Genomic DNA, 19146 nt, shown 5'->3' with positions numbered 1-19146 from the left:
TGCTGGGGGGAGCAGCAGAAAAAAACAAATTGTCAGGCGTCAGAGCAGGGAATTGTCGGTGACTCAGGTTTAAGAAGGAGAATTTTTGCCAAGCAAAATGTGATGGCTTTTTTGGACGGGGCTAGAAGATGGGACTGCAGCTCTGATCAATGCAGTTCTCAGGCTTCTGCTTGCGTCAATCCGGAGGGAGAGGCTCTGTGTGACCCGTGGTGTCAGTGTGAGTGTGCCCATAGAGGGGGCACACAGGTTGTTCTTTCCCTCGGGCATGGCAGGATGGGGGTTGGCAGCCGTGCATTGTCTCACATTTACCACCCTGAGGTTCTTTTTCATGAAGGGAATGTAGGGAGAAGCCGCTGCCCCAGCCCTTGAGGAAGGCAGCGCAGAGCAGAGAGAGATCACCAGCAGGCTCCTGGATAATAATTTCATCTTTCTACCATTTTAATTTACTAATTAATCCTTGGAAGGAATATCTAGTTTGATGCAGGGAAAGAATGGAACTCCTCCATCTGCGTGTGCTCGGCATCGCACCAGCAGCCCAGGCAAAGCCTCAGCAGCACGGTGAAGGCAGCGTGGTGTAGCAGCCGGCCCGCTGGGTTTTGTTCTGCAAACCTCACAGGGCTCCAGACAGAGCCGCTCCCAGCCCTCGGCAACGACTCGAGAGCTCCCTTGTCCTGGAGAGCCCTGGGCTCTGCTGGAGGAGCGCAGACGGAAGGGACCGCGCATCCCATGGGCATCGCTCTGCAAAGAGCTTCACCGCTGCGTGGATTTAGGTAATTTTAGGAGAAAGAGAGGCTGGAGCATCGCAGCCCCGGGCACACAGCTGGAGCGTCGTAGAGGTGACACGCAGGATGCAGTGATGCCGTCCGTTCTGCCCCTCTCTGCCGTTTCTCTCAGGAAAGTTCAGTCCCGGCTGCCAGTCCCGTTCTGCTTTTTTCCAAGTCGGAGAGCTACGTGCACGTATGGCGTCTTTAATTAGTATCAATAGAGAGAAACATAAATAAGAGACATGCCTGAAATAGTGTCACCCCCGAGCAGGCAGGCGGCCGCGTCATGGAAAGAAAATAAAAATGCTTTTTATCTCTTTTGGGCCTTTTCTGTTTGTTTGTTTGCTTGTTCCGCTCCGCAGGAAGCAGCACCCCGGAGCTGCGGGGCGCCGGGCACCGCGCTCACCCGGCCCGCGGCTCCGCACCCTCCCGCTGCCGGCGGCGGGGGCGGCTCGGCGGGGCGCTGCCCGGTGCCCGGGGCGGGGGCGAGGCGGGGGGGGGGGGGGGGCTCCTCCCGGTACCCGCCTCCCGCCGGTGCCGGCCCCGCGCCCGCGGCCAGGCTCCACCTTCCGAAGGGGCCGCGAAGCTGTCAGGCTGCAGCGCCGGGTCCGCGCTCGGGAGCTCCGGAGATTGCTCCTCCTCCGCCGCCGGTCCCGCGGATGGCCCCGAGCGCCCGCCGCCGCCTCGCCTCCCCGTAAGGGACCCGAGGGGTACGGGCTGTGGGGGGCGGGAGCCGCTCGGCCGAAAGGAAAGCTTTGGGTAGGGATGGAGAGCGAGCGTGGGAAAAGCCCGAGCCTTTGGGAGCGGCCGGCACCAACTTTGCGGCGCTGCCCCTGGCCCCGCACTGGGGCTCCGGTTGTGCGGGGGGGGGGGGGGGCTCCGAGCAGCCCGTGCCCCCCCGTCCTCCGCGGCCGGCCCCGATCCCGTCCCGGGGCTCGCGTTTGGGTTTGGAGAGCTTCGGGAGCGCGGGGCGGGCGGGGAGGAGCCGCGCTGCTTCGGGCATCGCTGGGAACGGGAATCGCGGGCGCCGGGGCCGGGGCTCTAACCCGGGGAAAAGGTGCACGGGGAGGTGGCGGGGACGGGGCAGCGGCTTGTTTTCCCCCGGGGGTGAGAACATGGCTGCCAGCGAGCCCTGAGCGCAGCCTGTTAACGCCCGCGGAGGCTGCGTGCCGCGCTGCCCTCACTGTTGTCTGAATGTGCGTCGGGTCTCAGCTCGGTACCAACCTGCTCGCCCCGCTGCTGGGAGAGCCGAGCTGCCCCTCCCGGGCAGCACATCCGACGGGGAACGGCGCCGGGGCTGCCGCTGCGCGGGGCAGATGGTCCGGAGCGCCGGGAGGAGGCTGTCTGGAACTCGTTGTTCGGGTTGTTAGTGGGGATGGAAGGGGAGAAGGGCAACTTCAAAGCTGCGTGGAAACAGCGCCGTCCCACTCAAGGTGCAGCCGACCCTGGGGACTGGATGCTGCGGGGTTCCTGAGGCTGTCCCGCTCTCGTGGCTTCGTTGGTGCAGGATGCTGCTGCCTCGGGCTGGGGCTCTTCCACCAGACAGGATCTGCGGTGGTGTCTGAGCAGAGATCTAGGCTGCTCTGAGAGAATATTTGGGGAAAAAATTGATGGCAGTGAGAGAGCGACGGCAGGTGTCTGCTCCTCCGAACGCAGCGCTCAGTGAGGGCGAAGCATCTCTTGACAAAGTGCTGCTCTCTGTCCCTGCCCATGGGTGTGAGGGGCTTCTGGTCGGTGCACCCTTGCACATCCCCTCTGTGCTGCGAGGTGCTGGGATCCAAAGGGAGCTCTGGTGCCTGCAGAAAGCTCTTTGAGGTTGACTCACTCCGGGTTTGTTTGCTGCAGTGGGACAGGAGGGATTTCCACCCAACGTAATGCCAGGGGAGCCTTTCGGCAGCGCATCGCAGGAGCAGGCAGACCCTTAGAGTAGGTGGGGGCACTCAGACTGTGGGTACTGCTTTGGGGCTGGTGGGACACAGCCACCACCTCCTTTTGGGCCCCACGGGGCACCCAGAGGGCAGGCGAGGTGCTGGGACTGCTGGAAAACCCTCTCCTTATTCTTTGTACTGCTGGAAGGAGAGCTATTTTTAGGAAGAGGCAAGTTTGATTTAATATCGTGTAATTTGCTGCTGACAATTCAGAGGCCGTCCAAATGAGCAGCAGCTGGATTCCCGAGGAGGCTTTTTCCTTCCCTCCCTAAGACCCGAGGCTGACATGCCAGAAGTGGCATTTGTTGTTCTACAGATTGATGGGGGAAAGCCTCTAGGAGTGGCTCAATCAGGGTCATGTCCTGCCCCACTGTCTCTGAGTATGGGGACAGACAGAGGGAGCTGGGAACCACAGCCAGACCCCCTGCGCCTTTCCTTCTGCAAGCTGAACTAGCTCCACTCTCCTAGCCTCTCCCTGTATAAGAGAGGCTAGGACAGGAAGGTTTAAGATAAAAAAACAGTTTCTGGTCCATCTAAGCAGCTCGTTTGCCTGGAAACAGAAAGCACTTGTGGGGGGGTTTCAGACAGAGCCTCTGGAGTACCCAGAGACAAGCTCTGCATCCTGCGGGAGTTTGGACACAGTGTTCCCACTTGCGCCTCCACTGCACCACCCCCAGCACTCCAATAATTCCTGCTGCAGGGTTTGCTTGAGATGCATGTGTCTATGCAGAGGAGATGGGAACATCCCCTCCCTTTGCCTCCGCCTTGGACCCTCTTGTTGTGGAGGGAAATGGCTCTCTTCTTTTCCCCAGTGACTGATGCCTCGTTTTATCATCTGAGCACCCCAAGCACCATCCGAGCATCCCATCCCAAAGCATCAAATGCTTTGCTCGCACCATTCGAGCATCCCAAAGCACAATTTGAGCATCCCAAAGCACCAGTGTCTCAGCACCTCCCCTGTTCATTGATGCAAAGGGATGCCAACAAGCATGCACAGAGGGCATTTGGCCCTGAATGGCCATCCCTTGGCAGCAATCATTCCCTGTCCTCCGCAGGTCCAGCTCCAACGGTTTGCCTTGAGCCACGGCTCCCAGTTTCCAGTGCTGGGCACACCTCTCTCACTCAGTGCTGTGTCCCTCCAGGCGTGCAGGTTATGCTCACTCTGGTGCTGGAACACCGCTCCCCGCCTGCCCCGGCTCTGTGTTATCCAGTTGCTTTCCACCTGGCAGCCAGCACCGAACCAGGAGCCGGCCCTAAAATCGAGATCTAATTGCTCCCGTCTGCTTCTTGAACAACAAGCGTCTCCAGGGCCGGCTGCGTGTCCTCGGGAAGCTGACATTTCCCCTGGACCTCAGCCACCGATTCGGTTAAGTGAAGAAGCTAATAAATTTTGAAGCCTGCAAATTGATCGGCTGGAGACTGCCACTTTGCTTGAAGCCCTCTGACATTTCCTCTGGGGCACAGCCTTCCCCAGCACTTTTCTTCGTGTAGGTTCCCCCTCGCCTGGTTTAGAACATAGATTTTCATTAGAAAAGATTATCAGCTGTGGGAGCCAGTGAAAGGTCAGGGCTGGCTCCGTGGATGGAGCTGCAATCTGTGAGTTTCCATTCGTTCACATCCTCTGCCCTGCAGGCATCGTGAGCTGTGTCTTCTGTAATTAATAGCCTCATTTTTTCTCCCTGTATCGTGTTGAATTCCCTTGCGAAATGCTGATGGGGAAGCTCTGGCCAGGAGCAGTGGGATGTGTTTCACTGAGGTTACGCAGGGAATCCCCCCATTTGAGGCAGCTCCTCCAGCAGGTGTTGAGCTCTGGGGTGAGCAGTGGCTCAGGTTGCCCCTCGGGTCCCAAAGGGTTGGGGAGCTCTGTGGGTCCCAGCAGGACCACACCAGGGGTGACCTGCTGCTGTGAAAGCAGTCTCACCCTCCATGTCCAAGCTCAGGAGCCCTAGTGACAGCCAAGGCCATTGGTCCATCTGGGATGGAGTCTTAGTGCCACTGATGTCATCCTCTCTTTCTTTCCCTCCGCAGGGAGGAGAGTACTGGCCAGGTGCTCCGGCCGTGGCTGCCCTGAAGCTCTCAGCCTCACTGCCGGAGCGATGCTGTGCGTGGGACCAGAACCCCCGTGCCCCTCACAGTGCCGACGTGAGCCAGCATGGCGATGAGCCCAGACAGCTCCTAGAGTGGTGGCTGGTGGCCCCGCAGCGGCCCCAAGATGAGTGACGGGGGCTGGATCACACTCAGCCCCGCTGAATTCGCCCAGCTCCAGCAGTACACTGACTGTGAGTAGCGCTCCTTGCATGGCTCGGCTCCCAACACCCAGCTCTCCTCCGTCCTGCCCCTTTGCAGCTTCACGGCCATAGGGACTGGCTCACAGCTCCCTGCCTGTAGTTTAAGCATGGACAATTTGTCCTCTGAGATTTGGGTCAGTTTAGATGGCGCTTGGGACAAGGAGGCTCGGCTGGGTCCGTCACCTGCAGGGATGCCCAACCTGCAGCTCCTGGCCACCGCAACGGAGAAAACATCAGATGCATCCACTGATGCTACTGAAAAACGAGAGCAGAGCTGCTGTGCTCCCCTGGTGTCCATCACCTCCCTGCAGCGGGGCTGGGGCCCCAGGGACCAGCCCAGTGTCACTCAGAGCACTGCAGCCCCATCCCCAGAAAGCCCCCACGCCGGGGGGCAGCGGCACAGACGTGAGCACAGCTCCATCCCTCTGCAGGCACCCACATTTGTCGGCAAAGTGAAATGCCAGCGGGGAAAGCGGGCGGGCTTTTCCCAAACACACGGAGCTGCGCTACAGCTCAGCTCTGGCTGCCAACCCTCTGCGATGATTTTGCTTTTGCAGAGAAGGAATTTTGCTTTTGCAGAGATGGAATTTTGCTTTTGCAGAGACAGAATCACGAGCCTCGGATAACTTTTATAGAATCATAGAATCACAGAATGGTTTGGGCTGGAATCCCATCCAGTCCCAAACCCTGCCACGGGCTGGCTGCCCCCACCAGCTCAGGCTGCCCAGGGCTCCATGAATCTTGGCCTTGAGCACCTCCAGGGATGGGGCACCACATTTCTCTGGGTAGCAATGCCAGCGCATCACTGCCCTCTGAATATAGAATTTCTTCCTAATACCTCATTTAAACATCTTTTAATTTAAAGCCATTACCCCTTCTCCCATCGCTGCACTCCCCAGTAGGGTCCTCTCCAGCTTTTCTTCCACAGCCCACGTTAGGCACTGGAAGGCTGCTGAGAGGTCTCCCCTTCCCGTGTCCAGACTGAAACCCCCAGCTCTCAGCTATAGCAGAAGTGTTCCCACCCTCTGAGGATCCTCATGGCCTTCTCTGGACCCACTCCAACTGGTCCATGTCCTTGTGCTGGCGGCCCCAGGCTGAATACAGCACTGCAGGTTGGGGCTCAGACAGTGGAGCAGAGGGGGACACTGCCCTCTCTGACCTGCTGTCCGTGCTGCTTTTGATGTAGCTTGGAATACAGTTGGCTTTCTGGGCTGCAAACACACACCGCTGGTTCATATTCAGTTTTTCACTCACCAGCACCCAAGTCCTTCCCTGCAGCTCTGCTCACCACCCTCTCATTGCCCAGCTGACATCCGTGCTTGGGGTTGCAGGACCTTGCACTTGCTTTATGTGGTTCTCGGGGCTCACCTCTGGAACCTGCCCAGTTCCCTCTTCAAAACAGCCCTTACTTCAGTGCTGAGCACATCTCCCCTGGGCACGGTGCTGCAGGTGAGATGGGCTGCGGGCAGGGGTGCAGCATTGCTGCCGGCACCTCATCCTTCCTTTTCAGAGAACGAGCTCTGCGTTATTTAATCACAGACTATAAAACGCCATCTGTAATGCTGAGTTTGTGCACAGCATCTTCGTTGTGTTAATCAAAGTTTGGCAAGCGAGGCTTGCTCGGGAGGTGGGGGGCGGCTGCAGCAGGGAGCTGGGAAGGAGCTGGTGTTTTGTGCAACTGCAAATATCCTTCCCGTCTCCAGACACTGCTCTGCCATCCTCATACGATGCACAAGGGGCTAATCATGGGAATGGAAACGTTTTGAATGACAGTGCAGCTTGTGAGCAGGCAGAAGGGATATTTTCTAGCAAAAGAAATACAGCTGCCACCCGAAGGGCAGGGGCGTGATGGATGAGCCATCCTTCCCCTCCCTGAGGCAGGGGTGCGGAGTCCAAACGCAGCATTTCCCACAGCCTCCTTCAAAGCACTTGGGTGCTGCTTAGGTGTTGGCTCCAGGAGAAGAACAGAGACAGAGAAGCCTGACAATGGACAGGAGCCGTGCTGCAAGGCTGAGGTTGTCCCATGGAAATTGGGCTGACCCCAAATCCTGCACCTTATGGGGGCCAGGAGCTTCCCAAGGTCCTTCCTGTCCCAACCACCAGCTGCATTGGACCCACATCATGTGTCTGTCCCATAGCACTCGTGGCCCGTACCCCCAGTGGAAGAGCAGGAAGTAGCTCTAATCCTGCATAGAGAGGAATTAGTAACCAATAAACAGGCATCGTGTGACCAAGAGCCACTTAAATGTCCCCCTAAAAGTGGGGCACAAATGGATCCTCCCAGGGCATGCAGGGACCTGGTTGTTTGTCAGTGAGGAAGCTTGCTGCTACATGCAGTTGTCAAAGGGGGCTTGCTAGACCATGCTCAGTGCAATGCTTTTGTCCCCCCAGACTCCACCAAAAAGCTCAAGGATGTCCTGGAGGAGTTCCATGGGGATGGTGTCCTCTCGAGGTACAACCCTGAACAGGTACAGCCCTTTCCCATCCAGCCTTCCCCACCGCCTGCTCGGCCACACCAGCACAGCAGATGCTGCTGGGAGACCCCAGCTTCCTAGTCATCTCCCCCATCATATCCTATCCCATCCCACCCTTCCCGTACTATCCCACTCCATGCCATAGCACCCATTCTACTCCCTCCTATCCCATCTTGTCTCATCCCATCCCATCTCTCTTGCCATCCCATCCCATTTCATCCCATTCTGTCCCATCTGAGCATTTTTGGCACTTTCTTGCCAGGCAGGAGCAGAGAAGTGATTTACTCTCACTTACCCCTTGCACTTCCCACAAAGCAATTTATTTTGCTGTTGCCAACCTGGGGACATGGGCAGGCCCTATACCTTGTCACACTCACCTGGAGAAGGCTGGGGTTGTTTGTTCCAAGTGGTGCTTTTAGTGAGAGCTATTATTGTGCCAGCATGACAGAGCCTTTCAGGAGGGCCATAATCACTGGAAACAAGGTGAAATGAGAAAATCAGTGGGCTGAAAGCTGCAAGGAGAAGCAGCAGAACCACCTCGCTATTCACGCTCACTGTGGGACCCCACACAGAAGGAGATTTCCCCATGTGGGAGGCAATTATGTTGGCACGGGGGAGTGTGGCTGGAGCTGCAATCACTTCACTCCTCTCCTGCCCTTTGGGAGCCTTTCACCTCCCCCAGCACATCCCCAGTCCCCGTAGCCACCAGCCCATCGCTGTGCAGGACACAGTGCTGCAAGGGCAGGGATGCAGGCACCACAGCCCCCTGTGCCCCCGCAGCCCATCGACTACGAGGGCTTCCGCCTCTTCATGAAGACCTACCTGGAGGCAGAGGTGCCCGAGGAGCTCTGCCAGCACCTCTTCACGTCATTCAAGCGGAAGAGCTGCCAGGCAGCCCCCGAGGCCCAGCGCCAAAGCCCCAACGTCTCGCAGCTCGGTGAGCCCGCTTGGCACGAAGCTGGGCACCGCAGCCTGGCTCTGTCCCATCGGCTCTCCCTGCCCTGGGGAGAACAGAGCTTCATGGTGCCAAACCTGTGTTCCAGAGCCCAAGTCGCTTGATGCCGGCATCTCCATCCAGACCGAGGTGGCCTGCGCTCCTGTCACAGGTACCGCGTGGGGCCGTTCGATGCGGCCAGCACTGCGTCCCCCCACTGCTGGGTCTGCAGCGTGCGGAGATGTCTGCCGAGAGAGCACATTAAACTGCAAAAGCAATAAGAAAAGCATACAGAGGACGGTGTCCTCTCCATCCAGACCCCGGCACACATCCCTAGGGCGTGGGGGCTGAGCACGGTGCGGGACTGACGGGTCAGAATATGGGCCTGCTGGTGGGCTGGTGAAGAGGATGTGGTGGCTAGTGATGGGAGGGGGGCTGCTGGAGGCCGGTGGGGGAGGCAGCCGTGTCTGCTTTGCAGGGATCAACGGGAAAACGCTGCTCAGCGCCCTGGGACGGCACACGGCTGAGCCCAAGGGCTGCCCCAGCACAATGGCTGAGCCGCAGCCGGCGGCGCTGAGCCCAGCCTCCATAGCCGCTGCCTCCCCCAGCTGGTCCCGGTCGTCTTCCCAGAAGTCCACTACTGGCACCCCCTCTGCTCACAACTCCTCAGGGTCCTCAAAGATCTCCTCGGGGTCCCTGCTCAGCCCCCAATCGCCAGGTGAGCTCGGCTGGGGCTGTGCAGGGAACAGGTGACAGGGGTTCCCTGGTGCTGTCCCTGGGGCAGCAGCGGTGACCTTTCCAGTCAGGCAGCCTCCCGGTGCCTCAACACCTTAGCTTTGCAAACTGAAGCCATCGGTCCCATCCCGCAGAGCTGCCGCTGCTCAATGTCTTAATTACCTGGCAGCAGGTCCTATGGAGAGGGATTAATGAAGTGCCTTCCCGCTGCCTGAGGAGCGAGCGGCCATCTGCTGCGGGTAGACCGCATGGGCTGTCCCCTGCTCTGGGCACAGGTGGCATCACCCGGCCCTGCTCCACGTCCTCCACATCACCTGAGTCCTGTGGAGCATCCTGCAGAACCCCTTGGCCCCCTCCCGATGCACAGCCCGGTGTGTGTCCCCTCCCTCCTCTCAGGCTCCAGGAGTTTGGAGAAGAGGCTTCCCTTCAGTCTGCGGAAAAGCCATAGCGCCCTGAAAGCTGCCCCCCAGCACCCTCCGGCCCCCCTGGCTCAGGTGGTCTACCTGAAGGACATCGTTTGCTACCTGTCCCTGCTGGAGAGAGGACGGGCAGAGGACAAGCTGGAGTGTGAGTGGCACCCCTGCGCTACAGGCTGCTGGTTACTGGGTGAACTGGGAGGAGTGGGAGGGGACAAAGCTGGGCTGGCTTCAAACTTACGGGGCTGCAGGAGCCAACGTCCTTGGCAGTGCCCTGTTTCTCCATCCCTGTTTCTATCTCTTCTGGGCCATAATCCCTGGGTTAGGTGCCTTGGGTACCTGGCAGCAGCTGTTTGGGGAAATGGGAGTTTAGCTGGGCTCAAAGTTTGTCCCAGGTGGGACCACTGCAAAATGCTGAGCAGCGTGAGGCCACGTCCCTTCCCACAGGAGCCCAAAGGGAAATGTGAGCACACCACAGGGCCTGCAGCAGCCCCACGGGTGCACGTGTGGCCTGGGATCAGTATGCCTTTCTCTCTGTTACTGAAGTTACAAGCCCTTCCCCAACAGAGGGGGGAGTGTGTGGTGTGAGTGTGGTGAGGGCAGGGAACCAGGGTGGCTTCTGGGGACATGGAGTCCAACCTGCAGTGGCTTTTCTTCTCCCTTCAGTTATGTTTCGCTTATATGACACCGATGGGAACGGCATCCTGGACAGCTCGGTAAGCCTGAGGAGGAGAAACCAAGGGCAATTTGGGATGAAAGACAAGGGCACTGACCTCGTCCACTTCCCTGTGCACAGGAGCTGGATCGTATCATAAACCAGATGGTGCACGTGGCTGAGTACCTGGAGTGGGACTCCACTGAGCTGAAGCCTGTGAGTGCCCAGCGGGGGCTCGAGAGTCCAGGGGCTGCGAGCTGCACCCCGCTGCAACCTCCCCTCCTGTCCTCAGATCCTGAAGGCGATGATGGAGGAGATCGACTACGACCACGATGGGAACGTGACGCTAGAAGAGTGGATCCGGGGCGGCATGACCACCATCCCCTTGCTGGTGCTGCTGGGAATGGAGACGGTGAGACGGGAGAGCTGGGCACGGAGCGAGGCCACAGCAGCAAGGCTGCAGGAGCCACGGGAGGGCAGCCTCCCCTCGGCAGCCCACGTGGGCTGCGTTTGTTCTGCAGCATTGCAGTGCGCTCCAGTGCTGCGCGTGTTCAACCCAAATGAGGAGCGGGGGTGGTTTTCACCCCCCTTTATTTCCACGTCTTATTTTTTCATCCTGCTGAGCTTTACATCCCCAAGCTGCATCCAAGTCCTTATCCAAGTCCCCTTCCATGTCTGATTTGCAGGGAAAATTTATTCCTGGTGCCCATTCTAGTGTTTGCTTTCCAAGGAGGGGTGGGTGGGCAGATTGTCAGGCAGGAATTTGAAGTGGCTCCTTGAGAGTGCTGGTGCCCAAACACAGATTCAAGAGGCGTGCTCTGCCATGGGGGGCTCAGCCTGGAGCCAGCTTTATTTGCTCTTGGTGGCAAGGATGTACGAGGGACAACATGGGGAAAGGCAGCAGGGAATGAGCCTCCTGCTCCTCTCGGCTGCCCTGCAGAATGTGAAGGATGATGGGCAGCACGCCTGGAGGCTGAAGCACTTCAAGAAGCCCGCCTACTGCAACTTCTGCCGCACCATGCTGCTGGGTGTCCGCAAGCAGGGCCTCTGTTGCTCCTGTGAGTCATGTCCCTAGGGCACCCCAACCCTGCTGGGTGCTGTGAGGCTGTAGGGGAGAGGGTCACTCACCTCCTGCTTCCCTCCCACCAGTCTGCAAATACACCGTGCACGAGAGGTGCGTGTCCAAAGATATCGCCTCCTGCATCAGCACCTACGTGAAGTCCAAGAGGAACACCAATGTGAGTAGAGGGGACAGACCAGCCTCTGAAATCCCAGAGGAGACCACAGAGGACCCAGACCCAGAGGAGACAGAACAGCTGCCGGGGGTCTGCGGGTGCAGCATCCCTTCTCCTCTTGCAGGTGATGCAGCACACCTGGATTGAGGGCAACTCCCCCGTCAAGTGCGACCGATGCCACAAGAGCATCAAGTGCTACCAGGGCATCACCGGCCTGCACTGCGTCTGGTGCCAAGTCACCGTGAGTGGGAACAGTCGGGGGTTGGTTGTCACGGGAGAGGGTTGTCACCTTTGTGTCACCCCGCTGACGTCCCCCCCTTCAGCTCCACAACAAATGTGCCTCCCACGTCAAGCCGGAGTGCGATGGGGGCCCTCTGCGGGACCACATCTTGCTGCCTTCCTACATCTGCCCTGTGGTTCTGGTGCGTGGCCACCCTGTCCCCACACCCCTCGGTCCCTGCCCTATCCCCGTGCCCCCTGGTTGCTGCTCCATCCCCACAGCCCCCCCACCCGCCCTCGCTGTGTCCCGCAGGAGCGGCAATCCCACTGCCGCAGGTCCGACAGCGAGTCCCCAGCCGGCACCAGCCCCGAGGATGGGCAGAGCTTCAAGTTCAACTCCACCACAGTGGATGGGCAAGGGCTGCAGGTAGGATCTCCCCCCCGAGGCTGCGGTCGGCCGTGCTCTGCTGGGTATTTCAGCCGTCACCCTTTCTGCCTTCCAGATCAGCCCCCGGCCTGGGACACATCCCCTGCTGGTGTTTGTGAACCCCAAGAGTGGAGGGAGGCAAGGAGAGCGGTAGGTTGTACCCCTGCCTGGTGACAGCATTCCTCTGTGGCCCCACCGCCACCAGCTCGTTGGGATGCCCCAGCCACCAGACAGCATCCCCTGTGGCATCTCTCACTTTTCTTTTCCTGTAGGGTCCTCCGAAAGTTTCACTACCTGCTTAACCCGCGGCAAGTGTACAACCTGGACCGTGGTGGGCCTGCTCCTGGGTACGGAGGTGCTGCGGACACTCGTCAGCCCCCACAGTCCATCCTGATGCCCATCCATCTCCTGCATAAACCATTTTCCTCTCTCTGCCCTGTGCAGGCTGAGCTTTTTCCGGGACACTCCAGATTTCCGTGTTCTGGCCTGTGGAGGGGATGGCACCGTGGGCTGGATCCTGGACTGCATAGGTGAGCAGGCTCTGTAGCCCCTGAGTACAGAAAACTACTGGGTAGAGGAAGGACATCAAGAGGAGTATGAAACAAGCCTAACCAGGGCGCAATCCATTCATCACAGCCCCAACCTCTCTTTCCCCTTGTGTTGCAGACAAGGCAAACTTGCTGAAGCACCCACCAGTGGCCGTCCTGCCCCTGGGAACAGGCAATGACTTGGCCCGATGTCTGCGCTGGGGCGGAGGTGAGCATCACTCTGATGGGATGCAGCCCATGGGGACCCTGTGTGACTGTGGGGTGCTGTCCTGGGGCTGGGAGGCACACAGCTGGGACAAGGGCAAATGATGTGCCACGTGAGCAGCCTTCAGCTGCGCCCTGTCCCATTGGCATGGATGCGCTCCTCTTCATCCTCCTCCAACGTGCAGGCTATGAGGGCGGCAGCCTGATGAAGGTGCTGAAAGACATAGAGCACAGCACGGAGGTGATGCTGGACCGCTGGCAGATAGACGTGATTCCCAGTGACAAGGAGGCCAACGGGGACCCTGTCCCATACAGCATCATCAACAACTACTTCTCCATTGGGGTGGTGAGCGGTGGGGCCCCTCAGCACCAAGGAATGGGGAGGGACGTGGTGGCCAAGCTGAGCAAGGAGCAACAGAACCCATCGGAGCATCCCTGTGCAGCTGTTGCCCCAAACCTGCAGATCAGGGCCTTTGGGGTGATTCTTCTGCCCCGTGAAATAAATGCTCCTCAGCTGACAGGAAGTCAGGGAGTGGTGCAAATGGGGATGGCTCCCATGCTTTCTGATCCTGTCTCTCCTCTTGTACTCATTTGAGCCCTCTCTGGGGGTGAGCCTCATAAGAGCAGGGATGGCTGGCTTGTGTCATTCCACAAAGACAATGAAAGCCTTTCTCAGAATTTGGTGAAACTCTCCATTTGAGCTTGGGTCCCCCACCCTGCAACTCCCCCTCCCTGCTCTTCCTTGCTTGTGTTCCCAACCTCCCTCTTGGCATTGTCTTTCTGTTTTTATTGTTGTCTGAAATAGCAGCGCTTGAATGCAAAAATACTCACAAAATGTCTCTCTTCCAAGCTGAGGGTGCTGCAAGAGCCAAAGGAGCTCTGACAGAGTTCAGGGAGGCTTGGGGTCCCAGGGCTGGGTCACAATCTGGTGGAAGCTGTGTGGGAGCCCCATGCTATGGGGCCAGCAATGAGGGCGAAGGGCTGGGCCCCTGTGTCCCAATGCACACACAGGGAGGGGGATTCTGTTTCCCAGCCCTTTCCAACCTGCACCACCTTTCCTTGCAGGATGCCTCCATTGCCCACCGCTTCCACATCATGCGAGAAAAGCACCCTGAGAAATTCAACAGCAGGTAAGGGCTGTCCAGCTGCTGTGCCACAGCTGCAGGGCCATTCAATGTCCCCAGGAGCCACTGTCCCCAAGTCCCTGCATGCTCATGCCTGCTGCTGGCCATGCACATCTCACTCCCCACTGGGTGCTCCTGGTGCACTGTAGCCAGCGTCCATCCTTTGTCATGCCTCCAAGCAAGGGGGGGAGGCTGGGGAGCCTCATGTCCCCAAAGGGAACCTTGTGGGGTGGGCCAGGGGAGTTGCTGCTCACATGTGGGATGCTAACACCACTCCCTGTGCCCTAGGATGAAGAACAAGCTGTGGTACTTTGAGTTTGGCACATCGGAAACCTTTGCGGCCACCTGTAAGAAGCTCCACGACTACGTTGAGGTGGAGGTGGGTTTCCAAGAAGTGAAGGTGGGGATTTGGAGAAGGCTTTACCAGGGTATCAGAATCATAGAATCAAGGTTGGAAAAGACCACTGAGATCATCTAGTCCGACTCCAGCCCACTGTGCCCACTGCCCACAGCCCTCAGTGCCACATCGCCACAGCTCTGAACACCTCCAGGGATGGTGACCCCCACCTCCCTGTGCAGCTGTGCAATGCCTCAGTGCCCTTTCTGAGAAGGAATGTCTCCTGATACCCAAGCAGTCCATGCCTTTGGATAGAGCAGTGGTGCCCTGGGCAGCAGAGAGGTGGGGAATGTTGTTGGGTGCCTGTCTGAGGGACAGGTGTGTGCAGTGCCCAGACCTCTGCAGCCCACAGAGCTGGAGCAATGACAATATTCAATTTTTGATAAATAATCAAATCGGATTCTTTCATAATCAATTATTTACTAACTCAAGAATATAATTACTGCTCGATAACCAATGAGCAGGACCAAGAGCTCACGTCTCCCCAGCCAAAGCATCCCACAGCCCTCCCCATGTCCAGCCCACTCTGCTGGCATGCTGAGGGATGTGTGCCCACACTGGCAAAGTGAGGAGGCTCAGGGGAACCGGGCACACCGGGGCAGTGCTGGCTGAGGGGTTGCATGCCGCCTCTCCAAGCCCAGCCTGCACCTCCAGCGCAGGGCTCGCCGCGTGGCCAGCCAGCTGCAGGCAAAAGAATAGCCCTGTATTTTTTCCCCTTCCAGCTGTATTTGAGAGTGTGCCTGGAATATTCTCTCTGTAAACTCAGTGTCTGCTCGCAGCCGTCTTTGGATTACATGGAAACAGCCTTTAATTAGAGCAGGGAGGAGGGACCGCTGCGTGCCAGCGGTTGCTAAGAGCTCTGTCATTTTGCAGTTTGCATTGGTGGGGTTTGTGCCGTGCTTTTCTGCAAACTTCCGGCTCTCCTTATCTCGGGATAAATGCCCCTTTTAGAACTTATTCTGGAGGGCTACAGAAAGAAAAACCCATGTTGCTGGGGTGCACTGGGCCACGCAGCCCCAGCGCTGGGGCACTGTGGTGTTGGAGCCTGTTTACAGCTCGGCCCCCTGTGCCGGCAGGAAAGTGTTAAGGCGACGGCATTTTAAGCTGAAAGTAGCAGCCCTTCAGCTCCGAGGCAACTGTCATCCTCACAGAGAAATGGCAGTTTTGTTTTGGAAATTGGCACTCGTTCCAGTGCAGCTCCTGGAAATGAATTTGCTTTTTCCCCAGCTGCAAATTTCTCCTCCCAGCGCCGCTGCCAGCACGCCGCCAGCTGCCCCCGCTCAAAGAGCCCTTTGTGGCAGGCTGGCACATGGAGCGGGGCTGCAGGGTTGCAGGGCTGCAGGGCTGTGGGGAGAAGGGCAGCTCCTGCTCCGGGGGTCCCACAGCACATGGTGATGCTGAGGTCCCATCCCATCCCATTGAGGGCAATGATTGGTGCGTTGGCCACAGCACGGCCAGCTTGCTGTGCACCCGCTGCTCACAGGGTTTGCATCGTTCACAGCAATCATCATGTTATTAAAATGCACTGAGAAATAAGGGATGGAAGGCCAGCCTTGGTGAGGCGGCTCTTTGCCTGCAGACCAGAAGCCCTTCACATTTCAAGGCAGGGCCAAACCGTCTCTGAGTGGGGAGAGGGCACAGAGCCTGCAGAGATGCCCACTTGTTCCCATCCAGCCCATTCCCCATACCAAAAATAAGCTCGAGCCCTCCACTCCAGCTCCAGCAAAACAACTAGAGTGTGGGCAGCAGCAGGGTTCTATCAGCCAACTCATATTTCCTCCTGGCAAAGAGACACAGGGGACAGAAATTTCTTTGCATCCCCAAATACAAGAAGAAAAGTGCTCTGGTGTTTGCTGAAGTGTAGGCTGGCAGGTAGGGAACAGATGCCTGGGGAGAAATGCAGATGCTCAAAGGGAAATACAGATGCTCTAGAGAAAATGGAGTTGAAAGCGAGAGACTGATGCTGCCCACAGCAATCCTGACTTCAGAGGGATCCAGACAGAGGAGCCCTTGTTTCTTCAAACCCAAGACTCCGTCTTTGCTGGTGGAACTGCGTGGCAGCACCCACAGATGAGGTCAATGCCATGTCCTGGGTGTCCTGGGTGTGAGAGCTGAGATTAAGGGATGCAATTCCATCTCTGTGTCCTGTGGGACAGCCATCGACAGCAGCTGTTTGGCTTTCCATGGAATTTTCAGTCCTGCTGTGTGCTGGTGAATCCAGAACACCCATCCTGGGCACTGTTCTGTTACTCTCTCCCAAAAGCTGCCATCTTTTTCTCTATAGCCTTTAAGGCACTGCACAGCTGCACAGGGAGGTGGGGCAGTCACTGTCCCTGGAGGTGTTCAGAGTTGTGGAGATGTGGCACTGAGGAACACAGTCAGTGGGCATGGCGGGGAGGGCCAGGGCTGGACCTGGGGATCTTAGAGGTCTTTTCCAACTGTAGTGAGCCTGCGATCCAATGATTCTATAATGATTTTTTCCTGGTTTCCAACAAGCACTTTAAGACAAGCCCTTTTGCATCAACCTTTGTGTAGCCAGACTGCAATTTGCTGAGGTCAGCTTAAGCAAGGGGACGAGGAAGGCTGGCGCTGCAGGAGCCCACGGGGCTGCATGACACCAAGGGGTCCAGTTGGAGCAGGCTGCTGAGTCCTGATGTACATCTGTGTGCCTGGCAGTGTGACGGGACCCTGCTGGACCTGAGCAACGCCTCCTTGGAGGGCATCGCCGTCCTCAACATCCCCAGCATGTATGGTGGCTCCAACCTTTGGGGCGAGACCAAGAAGCAGTGTGGCTACAACCGCCTGAGCAAGAAAGCACCGGAGAAACCGCACGCAGCGGTGGTGACCGACGCCAAGGAGCTCAAGTTCTGTGCACAGGGTGAGCGGTGGGAAGGACGGTGCATGGGAAGGTCTGGCAGCAGAGCTGCAGCTTTTTTAAGCTTCTCCTGCTGCGGTGCTGTCAGCATGGTGCCACTTTGTGAGAACGCAGCCATGTGCGCGAGCTGCAGGCAGCTGGGGGAAAACCCTAGCACCTCTCCAGTGTGCTGTGCTCCCAGCACCTCTGCCCAGCGCTATGCCACTGGTGCCCCTGGTGCCTGACTCGTCTCTGCCAGCACGGGCACAAGCAGAGGCAGAGATGGAGGCGAGAGATTGTGCAGGCAGCCCAGCTTGCCCCTGGGAGATCAGGCTGTAGGAGTTACTCAGCAGGGAGAAATCAACTGGGAAGCAACGTGCTGCTCCTGGCAGCCGGTGGGATGTGCCAAGTGCCCACTTTTTCCAGAGTCCGTGGTGAGAAGCTGCTCCCAGTGAGGCTTCTGCTGTTGTTTCCCCTGGTGCACGCACCCCATCCAAGGGCTGGAGGGGGATCTGTGCCAGGATGTGGTGCTGTTTGGCACCAGGGGGATTTTTGCTCTTGCAGTTTTGTGGCAGCAGCCACACCGAGCTGGTCAGAATGCCTCAGGATAGCAGAAGGCACAGGGTCCCTGGACAGCCTGCATCACTGCTGCAGCTCTTCCACCTTGTTCCCTGCTTGCCTAGTCCAAAGAGGGAACCTTGAACCCATGGGACAGGGGCGGATCATGCGAGGGGGGGGCTGATTTTTACGTATGAGAGCTCAGGCTGCGCATGAATGAAACCCAGACAGGTTCAGGCTGGAGAGTTCAAGCTCAACTGATTTCCTGGAGCGAAGGCATCCTGCCAAAAGCGAGGACAAAGCGGGAGCTTTGCACCACAGGAGCCGGCCGTGGAGTTTTGCTGCTGTATGCAGACTGCTGGCTGTGCCCACCTGCAGTCAGCTCCTCGGCTCTGGGGGACTTTTGACACCCGGCTCAATATTAAATCATTTTGAAAAAAGGAGCGCATAGGGGCTGGCAAAGTCCGAGTCCCCCAACTCCATCATCAAAAAGGAATGCACAGGAGTCCCTCGAGACATGGCGACGTGGGACCTTGGCACTGACTCCGCTCCATGTCTTGCAGACCTCAGTGACCACCTGCTGGAGGTGGTGGGGCTGGAGGGCGCAATGGAGATGGGGCAGATCTACACGGGGCTGAAGAGCGCTGGGAAGAGGCTGGCCCAGTGTTCAGCTGTCACCATCAGGTATCTGTGCCCATCCCCACACAGGCCATGCCCTGATGGGCAGTGAAAGCGGGCGGCTGCGTGATCCCCTATTCTCTGTTGCAGGACCTCCAAGCTGCTGCCCATGCAGGTGGATGGGGAGCCCTGGATGCAGCCATCCTGCACTGTAAGCCCCTGGGGGGACGAGGATGGAGTGGGAGCCGCTGAGGCGGGGGTGCTCGGTGCCTGGCCAGAGCATGACTCATGGCTGGGAGCCGCTTGCTGAACTGCATTTGTTTATTTTTAGGTCAAAATTACACATAAAAGCCAAGTGCCAATGCTGCTGGGCCCTCCCCAGAAGAGCAGCTTCTTTTTCCTGAAGAGGAGAAACCGAACTCGAGATTAAGCTGGGTGAAATGAGCCGCAGCCCAAAGGCAACCAGACATCCTGGGCATCCTGTGGGCTGCAAACCTTCATCTCTGCACATCCTGACTCTTCTCCGTGCTTCACAAACACTGCGCTGGAAAGTGGGTGCAGGCTGTGCAGGGCAGGTCCTGCTGCAGGACCCGTGCTGAGGTGGGGAAGGATTCCAGCCCAGCCCACTCAGCCCAGCGGGATGCTCCGTCTCAGGAACGTTTGGGATCTCCTTCCCAGCTACCACAAGTATTTTCTCCAGCCAGGATCGGAGCGATGGGCAGCTTGGCGTGCAGGCGTGCTAGAACTGTTTTTTTTTCCCTTTATTTA

The 19146-nt window shown here is 58.1% G+C and overlaps 1 protein-coding gene across 1 annotated transcript; it reads left to right on the top strand.

The window, feature by feature from the left end:
* Positions 1 to 4904: 4904 nt before the first annotated feature.
* DGKG (diacylglycerol kinase gamma) lies at positions 4905 to 18808 on the top strand (the record flags this gene model as incomplete). Its single annotated transcript, XM_079539766.1, has 25 exons — positions 4905 to 4971; positions 7372 to 7448; positions 8235 to 8391; positions 8498 to 8560; positions 8867 to 9106; positions 9520 to 9690; positions 10206 to 10255; positions 10336 to 10410; positions 10487 to 10606; positions 11135 to 11252; positions 11344 to 11432; positions 11554 to 11670; positions 11753 to 11851; positions 11962 to 12075; positions 12152 to 12225; positions 12348 to 12422; positions 12520 to 12605; positions 12742 to 12831; positions 13013 to 13173; positions 13893 to 13957; positions 14240 to 14330; positions 17025 to 17226; positions 18324 to 18444; positions 18529 to 18589; positions 18710 to 18808. 25 exons carry the CDS (start codon positions 4905 to 4907, stop codon positions 18806 to 18808), a joined length of 2682 nt encoding a protein of 893 aa, XP_079395892.1.
* Between the last annotated feature and the right edge of the window lie 338 nt (positions 18809 to 19146).

The sequence above is a fragment of the Tetrao urogallus genome (assembly GCF_951394365.1).
Source record: "Tetrao urogallus genome assembly, chromosome: 9".
In the NCBI taxonomy this organism is placed as follows: Eukaryota; Metazoa; Chordata; class Aves; order Galliformes; family Phasianidae; genus Tetrao; species Tetrao urogallus.
The sequence above is the reverse complement of the archived record's forward strand: the minus strand, read 5'-3'. Positions and strand labels throughout refer to the sequence as shown.